We start from the raw sequence: 9,840 nt of genomic DNA on the forward strand, positions 1-9,840 counted from the left end.
ATGCCCCCTCACGGCACAAAACACCTCAGGGAGCACAACCGGGACCTCTTTTTGTCCTCCCCATCCTCTCCCGGGCTACTTTAACGGACTGAAGGGGGAGGTGGGGGTTAGGGGAGGCGCCGTGCGGCCCCTGCCGGCCCCCGTAGGCGCTGAGGCGGCGGCGGCGGCCGGGCCCGCCCCGGGAAGCGACGCGTTGGCGGCGGTGACGTCTCGGCGGCGGCCGGGCCGAGCACGGAGCCATGGCGGCGGCCCCGCTGGCGGCCCCGGGAGGCTCCGGGTCGGCGACGGCGTCGGCAACGGCGGGGGGAGGGCGAGGAGGCCGCGGGCCGGCCCTGCGCGAGGGCGCCCGGGTGTCTGTGCTGTGCCTGGCTTGGTACGGGCTGAGCGCCGGCGGTAACGTGGTGAACAAGCTGCTGCTCGGCGGCTTCCCCCGGCCCGTCACCGTCTCCCTCTTTCACATCCTGGGGCTCTGCGGCCTCCTGCCGCCTCTGCTGAGGGCCTGGCGGGTGCCGCCGGCCGGCCCGGCCCAGCTGCCGCCCCGCGCCTACCCCCGCTACATCCTGCCGCTCGCCTTCGGCAAGTATTTCGCCTCCGTCTCGGCCCACGTCTCGCTCTGGAGGGTGCCGGTGTCCTACGCGCACACAGGTGGGGGCCTGGGGGGGTGTGAAGGGGGCTCTGGGCCCGCGGACCCCTGTGGGGGCTTCTCAGGGTGGCCCCTGGGGGGGGTCGTGGGGTGTCCTGGGGTGCTGGGGGTGCTCGTCGTGGTGGCCCGGGGGGGGGGGGGGGGATGCGAGGCCTGGTGGGTGCTTGGAAGGTGCTGGTCCCTTCTGTGTGTTTGTACTGGTGCCTGCTTGGCGACCTGGAGGCCGGAACAGGTTTCTGTCGGTGTCCCACGTAGCGACATGAATCACAGAATGGGTTGGGCTGGAAGGAATCTAAGAGCTCACCCAACTCCAAGCCCCTGCCACAGGGATGCCACCCACCAGGTCAGGGTGCTCAGAGCCTCATCCAACCCAATCCTGAACACCTGCAGGGATGGGGCATCCACAGCCTCTCTGGGCAACCTGCACCAGTGCCTCACCACCCTCTGAGAGAAGAAAAGCCTTGTGTGCCCTCGTGAGTGCCCACTGCAGTGTTATGGGGAGCGGTGTGTGTGTGCCTGCCCAGCGTGGGGTCCTGGCCCCCTGTGCATGCTCACACCACTGTAGGGACCCAGAGCCCAGAGTGTGTTCGGGTGGGTGCCCGCTGCAGCATCCCATGCCCCAGCGTGTGCTTGTACAGGTGCCTGCTGCGATGTCCCCGAGCACCACGAAGGACTGTCCCACGCTTGTATGGGTGCCCAGAGCAGTGACAGGGACGACCCCATGTGGGCTGAGGTTCTGGCTGTGGTGGGACCAGAGCTGAGCCCCTGCTCCATCCCCAGTGCTCGCCCTCTGCTGACGGTCTGTAATGGAACTGGCCCAATCTTCGCATCCCCACCGAAATTTTCTTTCCGTTCTCAGTAAAAGCGACGATGCCAATATGGGTGGTTCTTCTTTCCCGGATCATAATGAAGGAAAAGCAGACGACGAAGGTGCGGACAGGTTTGCTGAGGTTTCTTCTCTTGCTGGTTTTTGTGGTGTGCTTTGCTGGCTGGGATCAGGAAGGCTTGGCTTTGGTCACCTGGGTGAATTTTGTGGTTGAGATTAGGTCACGTAGTTCTTACACTTTCCTTTGCCTTTTAACACATCTAAACATCGAGCGAGGTGATGCTCTCCTACATGCTGGAGTTGTTCTGGCATTTATTGTAGGCACTTAATTTCCTCAAGCTGCAACAGTATGGAAGTTGATCCCTTGTTACTTTATTTTTCTCCTTTCTTCCCCAAATCAGCAGTGTGTATAAACTCAGTTAAAATGAAAATTATTAGAAGATGTAAGCTGTTCTTTTCTATTCCTTTTTCAGGTATACTTGTCTCTAATCCCCATAATAACTGGGGTCCTGTTGGCCACCGTCACCGAACTTTCCTTTGACATGTGGGGACTCATCAGCGCACTTGCTGCTACTCTGTGTTTTTCACTTCAGAATATCTTCTCAAAAAAGGTAATAGCTCTGCTGTTCGTGTTACTGGTCAGTAGTGTCACCCTTCAGAGGAGTAGCATGTATTTTCCAGTACAGATGATGATGATGTTGACTGTCCTAGAGTAATAGGATGGTTTGGGTTGGAAGGAACCTTGAAGCCCATCTGGTTCCACCCCCTGCCATGGGCACAACCTCTCCTGCCAGCCCAGGCTGCCCAAAGCCCCATCCAGCCTGGCCTTGGGCACTGACTGCCTCTCTGAGCAGCCTGTGCTGCCCTAAATCTGTCCTTTTTTAGTTTAAAACAGATATCCTTTATTGTTACACACTCTGCTGAAGTCTCTCCCTATCTTTCCTGTAAGCCCTGTCTTCTGACAGTTTGATAGTGCTTAAATGTAACAGTTCCCTTGAAATTTTAACATACTTTGCTGTATCAAATCGCTTTCCTGTGGTGAATGAGTCAGTGTCAACACCCGGCACTCCTTGAAATCTTAGAAACAAAGAGACGAAGTTAAAAGGTGTGTCTTGAACGTGTGTAGTTACAAAATGATTTCTGGTTTGTAGAGCCTTTTAGAAGTGTAAGTTGTTAATGCTAAGAGTCACCAGTGAAGAAACCATTGTTTTTCGGAGACACATCTGTTTTTTCTCGGTCATCCTTATTGGGAATTCATACCATAACAGTATTCGCTTATTTTCATGGTGCATCTGTCTGCCTGAGGTTGTTACTATTACATGGCTACCGAATCTCTCCTGATTACACGGTGTTTTTCCTAAGGTGTTAAGAGATTCCCGAATACATCATCTTCGGTTGCTGAACATACTTGGGTGCCATGCTGTGTTCTTCATGATCCCAACATGGGTTTTGGTTGATCTTTCTTCCTTCTTAGTAGAGAACGACTTGGTAAGTGTTACGTTTGGGAAACTGTCTGCAATTAAGACAGGAGGAAAAAAAATACATCCATACAAAAAGGTGCACTTAAGTATTTCAGTGTAGTTCCTCATCAGCATGGAAGGAACTGTTGGGAAATAGCCGCAAACTGTTTCACAAAGCAATATAAGAAACAAGTTTATCCTGAGAATTCATGCCAGGGTTAGGAGAGGTAGCTTATGTGACAGCTCTGAGGAACTGAGAGCTGGAGACAGGAACAAATGCACCCGGAGTGCCTGTTACGTGTGTGGTGAGAGGTGTTTTCTCAGAATCTGTAGTTGCATGTTTGGGTGCTTCTTAACCACAGGGAATTTGCAGATGTTCTTCCTATCAAAAGGCAGGTAAGAAGTGCCCCGTGTTTTATTTCTGTTACTTTGTCACTTACCTAAAAGCTGAGATAAACTTTTTCCTTGTAACGTTCGTTTTCCTGACAGAGCACGATGTCTCATTGGTCCTGGACCTTGATGCTTCTTATAATCAGTGGATTCTGCAATTTTGCCCAGAATGTCATTGCCTTCAGTATTCTCAACCTGATCAGCCCGCTAAGTTACTCTGTTGCAAATGCCACCAAAAGGATAATGGTCATCACGGTGTCCCTTATAATGCTTCGCAATCCGGTTACTAGCACCAACGTTCTTGGAATGATGACGGCTATCCTAGGCGTCTTCTTATATAACAAGGTAAGGCATTTATCTGTTTGCTTGTTCAGGAAACTCACTTGAAACAGTCCAGTAGTTTTGAATTATGTCTTTTGGGATTATTTTATGCATGTCATAAAACTGAAGCACCTGGGTCAGGCCAGGTGCTGGTAGGTGTCTGACAAACTTTTATCTTAATATTTTTCTCGAAAAATGAAAATTAGGAAGTAACTCGCTAAAATCTCTTGAGCAGAAGAGAAACGTAATGATTTGGCGTATGAGAAGAATGAGTTTTTTATTAGAAGTCACTAGGATTTTAAAATTCTAATAGACATATAGTAGTGTAATTTTAAGAGTGTGCTTTTTTCCTAGTTAGGAGAATATGTTAGGTGATAGCCTAGAAGACCATTCTTTCTTTCTTTCATTCTTTTCTTCTTTCTTTCCTAGACAAAATACGATGCAAACCAAGAAGCAAAGAAGCAGCTACTTCCAGTTACAACTGGAGACCTTGTGAATTTGGACCGGCATCGAAACACTCCTGAAAAGTCTCAGAATGGACTTACGGCATTTGCACAGCATGGAGACTATCAGTATGGGCGAACCAATATCTTAACAGATCACTTCCAGTACAATCGGCAAAACTATCCAACTACCTACAACTTAAATCGTTTTGATATTTAGAGTCCTGGCACACAGGTATAGACTGTGATATCCAAGTGTCCCCAACATTATCAGAAACTTTTAGTACATCCATGAATGTAAAGCCATTTTATTGTACAGGTTTTGCAGAGGGGAAGATGCATGTGTAGTGGAAGTGGTACAGACCTTCAGCTTCTGCCGAGCAGATCTTTAAACGTGAAACAGCTAGATCTGACACTGGAACGAAATGCACAGTGTAGCTCTTGTACAGAGAGTCTGGTGAACTGCAGATACAAAACTTCAGAGCAAAGTACCTGGTGTCACTGCTCCCGCTTGGGGTCTGTCAACTGAGTATTCTTTTGGCAGCTAAACTCTGGCCAGTACTTTGTTTCCACACCGATAACGTAACCTTTAATTTGTTCTCTATTATGTTTTAATGATGCTTAGGGGAAAACTGTAAGTAGGCACGCTTCTGATTATCAGAATTTGTTGGTTTGGGAGGATTGACATATGTATATCAGTTGCAGATAAGTAGTCTTGAATTCATCTTGAGCAAATAAGAAACTTTGTGTGGGTATTAATTACTTCTGTGCCTATGCCTTCAGTTTTTGATAACAAACGAGAAGTATTTCTGAAAGAATAGACAGTAGGAAGATTGATCCCTTCAAGAAGCATATTTCAAGCTTCATATTTAGAGAAACAGTTTTCTCTAATGTCATTATTGTCCCAGTCACTGTAGTTAACAGAGCTTAAGATCCTCATTGTTTTCTGAATAATACAGTCTTGTAACTTCAGACATTGCTCTTCCCTGGCAATACAGAAAACACCTTGACAAATAAAACATTTGGAATAATACGTTTTTTTTTAACTTGCTTTACACCTCTTATAAAACTCTTGGTTAGAAATTCAAAGGTCTAAGGTGTTTTCTTCTCAGTTTTATGCATAAATTATGCTTCCTTATATGATTCATATATTATGAATGCGTGAATTTGAATAATCATAATTCTCAAGAAACAAGTCTTATCTTTTTAGCCCCTAATTGCTTTTTTAAAAAGTTTCTTAATTACTGCAGTTGGAGCTGCTTTGTGCATTTTGTCCGACTTCTAATTTCAGCTGAAAGAAGTTACACTTTGTATCCTTCTCTGTCCCTGCAACTCCCCTAGTTCAAATAGTAAATTGTTGAGGAAAAAACTATTTAAATCAGCAGTGAATATATAATTATGGATAATAAAAACTGATTCAGTCAGTATCAATGAACAAAATGCAAGACAAGTTGATTTGATTGTCATGCATCAGATACTGCATTTGTGCATGAAAGGAAGGAAACCCGTTGAACTTTGGTTTCACTGAATCAGATTATTATTGTTATTACTATAGCAAAAAACAAACAAGCAAACAAACAAAAAGGTTTTTAGGGGCCTTCTTTCCTTAACAGAAAAGCTGTTGTACAGTGAAATTTTTGATAGCATAAATATTGTGTTTTTACTAGAGGTATTAGATACCAGTGACAACATTTAGGGTGTGGTGCTGTACACAACACTCCCTCCACCTATTTATTGCTTTAAAAATGACCATTTCCATGATATGAGATGATGATTTGACTCCTTTCTGGATAATAAAGAATTTATTTTTAAGGGCAAAGTCAACCTGATCTTATTCTTTTGGCTGACTATGGAGGTAGTTCTGTAGATTGCCTCCCACAATACAGTCCAAAAGAGGAAATGGTCCATCTGAAACTTCAGAGATGGGTTAAATATGCTGCTAATGTCCGTGAGCAGAACTTCTTGACTTGACTGGAGTTTAATCTGTTCATACTAGGTTAGAACATGGGCTTTTAGTTTATAAAATGTGAATAAATTATTTCCTAACCCCGAATAACAAGGACAAGATGTTGAGGAAAAGCATTCCTTCGTATGAAATTGCTTTTGCCTATTCCAGTATTAATTTATGTATGATGATTTCTTTTAATACTGTAAAGAGCAACGTGTATTTCTAAGGCTCACTTCCCAATATTTAAGCGCTGTTACAAAAATGTAGAAAGAATCATGTGGACTCTGGATTTGGATTAGGTTCTGGCTCTGCACAAGTTTGATTTGAGGATGAAACATTTAGGCTGAGATTTTTGAGAGGAACTGAAGTTGTTTGACTGCTTTCAGAGGGAGATAGCTGGAAACTGTTAGACTCCTGCGAATGCTCGTGTTCTTCGTGCCTCAGTTTCCCTCCTTCGGAGGGGTTGAAATACCAGAAGACAGTAGCAGTGGGGGCCCCAGGGATGTACAGACGTGCTGTGAGTTCATCTGTAAATTTTCTGGTCTGTCTACCACTGTAATATATTCATACAGCTTGGAACTGTTAGTTGGAATAAAGCTCCACATACCGTATTCACAGGTCAGAGATTTCATTAAATATATTTAGATGGCTTGCTCTCTGAAGAACATAACCAGATCTTTTTGAAACTCTTTCAAGAGAGAGCTTGCATGCACGCTTACTGTGGCAGGTTTTTAGCTCAGCTTTTTCTGTCAAGAGTATGGTAGCAGGTGAGGGCTTTCTGTTGAAAATACCTTGTCCCAAGTTCCAGCCTGGGCTCATGGCCTGACTTTGTCTCTGAAACGAAACTGTTGTACTTGCAGAGCAGAAAGGGACTGACCCAAAATAAGGGATATCGCACCGGGCCCAGAGTGTGAATCTCTGGGCTTCTTCCCTGGAGCCTGTCTGACAGTGTTCATGCTCTTGTAGTTCACGTCTGTGGTCAACAGGGATAATTTTGCATGGTACGATGTATAATTAAAACGGTTGAGTGAATCAGTTACAAGAGGTGGTTTCGCTGAGTATCTGAATCCAAGTCCTTAAGCAATATTGCCCACATTCAGGTAAAGGAAGTTTCTGATACTGTTGTAATATATATTTTAATCTTGGACTGCTACAAGACTTTGTTTGGCAAGGTGAAGCATTTGTTTTAACATGGTTTGTAAATTAATGACGTATTTATGTACATAGGTCTGTAGAAAGTATGGAAACACTGGAATAAAAAGGGCATATCTAGACAATCGTGTATAACGACCCTGTTATTAAAGTGAAGGGGGTTGGCTTGTTTTTTTTTTACTTGCAGGAAACTTTGGGAGTGCCATACATTAGTAATGGCCACATACGAGAAATCAGATTAATGTTTTGCTAATAAGGGTGTGACACCTTACCGGATGTTTACTTAGACTGAAACGAGCATGATTTGGATGTTATAACTAGTGTTAGGACGCTAGTGCTGGTAGCCTTAGAAATGTTTTGATTTCCATTGTGCATTTCTAACATATGTAAATACTTCACAAAATTGGGAAATTCTTGCCAAAACAGTCCTGGATAGTTTAGAAATACCAATGTGAAAGAATTAATCTCCCCCCACTATCTGTGTGTTTTCTCTTGATAGCTCCCTAGATTATGTGGTGCTCTGAAGATCTCTTGAAAGCATTTCCCTTGCAGAGTGAATTTTAGTACCCAGTAGTAATTAGAGCATCTTTACCATCAAGTAAAATGCTTGGGTGACTTGATTTTATTTTTTTTTAAAATACCTGAATGTTAAATAATTCAAATTGAGGCAATACTTAGGCTTTGTAGGAGTACACTGATTTGTAAAAAGAAGTGTTGGTAATTTGGGGTCAATTCATGACAATTTCTGAAGCTCAAGACCTTTTCTTTCCCATGTGTGTTCAAAGCCACATTTTTCTGATGTAGCATTTTGCAGCAGAAGAAACTTCTGCCATGTAGCTATTTGTGGAAAAAGGTGCAATATAAATAAAGGGAAAGTTTTGTTTTTCTAAGGCTTCCGTTTCTGAACCATGTTGTAAGCTGTTAAAGGTAATTCGAAAATATCTTCATGGTGATGGTACAATCTGGTAAAACATGCATTCATCCTGAGATCACAGGTGTATGATAAATCATACTATGTAGATATGCAAGTGCAAATATGCAGGTGGCAGCCACCACCCATCTTTTTTCTTTGTTTTTGTTTTATGTTAGTAGTCAATAAATTGATGTGAGTATAGGTGGTTTTACCAAGAAAATCCCGCAATCCTTATGATATGAAATCTGGCACTTAAGCAAATGTGCAGTTTTGTGTTGTTTTCTTCTTATTTCAACTCTGTTGTTCTGTGAAGCTCCAGATGTTACTTTAATTGGATTGCCTGTGATGCAGCCCTCCAGCCTGTGGATCTTGGTGCTGAAGCTGGGATCCCTGTGTGGGATGATGGGAAGATACTGCATCGGTCTTCCAGGGCCTGGGACTCTTTCTTGCCTAAAATATATTAGGCGTTCAGATGTTTTTTGACGGACACCTCTGTCAGGTAACTATAGCTTTTGGGGCACTTGGTGGATAAACCATTGCTGTGTGCTGATGAACATGGCAGCCTGGACGGTGACGGCCTGGGCTCCGATGTGCCAAGCATTTTTGTTGGAAGGCGTCATTATGAATTTTGAAAAAAATCTTACTTCTAAATATGAGCTTTAATAAGATTTAAATATCTTTAAGTTTTGAACTTAATCTGGTCTTCTGGGATCAGTGTTAATTTTCAGGACTGCAGGGTGATGTAGAATCATGATCAGACTGTATCTGATATTCTTTTTCAGTTGTTACTTGGATACATGAAAACACCCATCTTCTTTCTGAGTTTTTATATTCTGTAGACAATATAGTGGGGTCTTCATGGTATGTCTTGTTAAGAATAAAAAGTTCAACTTTTTTGTGAGGATGTCTGTGTTATCTATGTGGCTGGAAATCCTGAAAAATGTAATTTAATACCTAAAATTTAAGAAAGTGATTATAAATCCCCATGAGCACTGAATAAAAGTGTTAGATTACTCAGGCTTCCTTTTGGCCTTCTACAATTCATCTCTAGTTTTCCTGTAAATGGTCTTCAAGCATTTTCTAAAAATTGTGTCAGCAAGCAGAGGGAATTGAGCAATTCCCACCAAGCCTCGTACCGCTTGACTGGGCTGTGAAGCTGATCAGATCAGCACCTTACTTTTGTAGGGATGCTCAAGCTGTCAGATAGTTTTAATCACATGTTGAAAGATAATGGACCATCAGGTGCCAAAGGAAGAATAAGGTAAAGTAAGACTGGAAACAACTTGAACATTTAAGAGTGTAAAGAAATTAAGTAATGTGGAAAGAAACAGTGCTCAGGTGTGGGTTAAATGTCCCTTCATAGGGCAATTAATGGTTGTATTTTTTGGTTGGCCCTGTACTGAGCTCCCTGCACATCCACGTTCCTAACATTTTTACATCATTTCTGTGTTCTACCCTAGCTCAAGCGCTGCAGTGATAGATTTTCCCTGATATGCAACAGATGTTGAATGACATCCTTTCTTTTAATGTGCTCTATGGATTTCTGTCAGCCTCAGTGCACTTTGGATATACTTTTAGTTTGGATGTGGATGTACTTTTTAGTTTGGATGTACTTTGATGTACTTTTAGTGTTTGGTAAGCACAAGAACGACTGGCTGCTGCAGGAACGGCAGCGAGCGGGCAGCCACCCGCAGCCCAGAAGAAGCTTCCCCGGCTGGGCAGGGAGAACCCTGGGGCCGAGATG

General features: G+C 43.8%; 1 protein-coding gene across 2 annotated transcripts; it reads left to right on the forward strand.

The window, feature by feature from the left end:
* The first annotated feature begins 193 nt into the window (after positions 1 to 193).
* SLC35E1 (solute carrier family 35 member E1) lies at positions 194 to 9,000 on the forward strand. Of its 2 annotated transcripts, XM_035348030.1 has the most exons (7): positions 194 to 645; positions 1,503 to 1,573; positions 1,943 to 2,080; positions 2,832 to 2,957; positions 3,419 to 3,664; positions 4,070 to 4,318; positions 8,410 to 9,000. In XM_035348030.1, exons 1-6 carry the CDS (start codon positions 240 to 242, stop codon positions 4,301 to 4,303), a joined length of 1,221 nt encoding a protein of 406 aa, XP_035203921.1. In that variant the 5' UTR covers positions 194 to 239; the 3' UTR covers positions 4,304 to 4,318; positions 8,410 to 9,000. The 2 variants fall into 2 exon arrangements, with proteins under 2 accessions (XP_035203921.1, XP_035203920.1); XM_035348029.1 differs by lacking the exon at positions 8,410 to 9,000 and having other exon boundaries at positions 198 to 645; positions 4,070 to 7,308.
* Positions 9,001 to 9,840: the final 840 nt, after the last annotated feature.

The sequence above is a fragment of the Oxyura jamaicensis genome, chromosome 28 (assembly GCF_011077185.1).
Source record: "Oxyura jamaicensis isolate SHBP4307 breed ruddy duck chromosome 28, BPBGC_Ojam_1.0, whole genome shotgun sequence".
In the NCBI taxonomy this organism is placed as follows: domain Eukaryota; kingdom Metazoa; phylum Chordata; class Aves; order Anseriformes; family Anatidae; genus Oxyura; species Oxyura jamaicensis.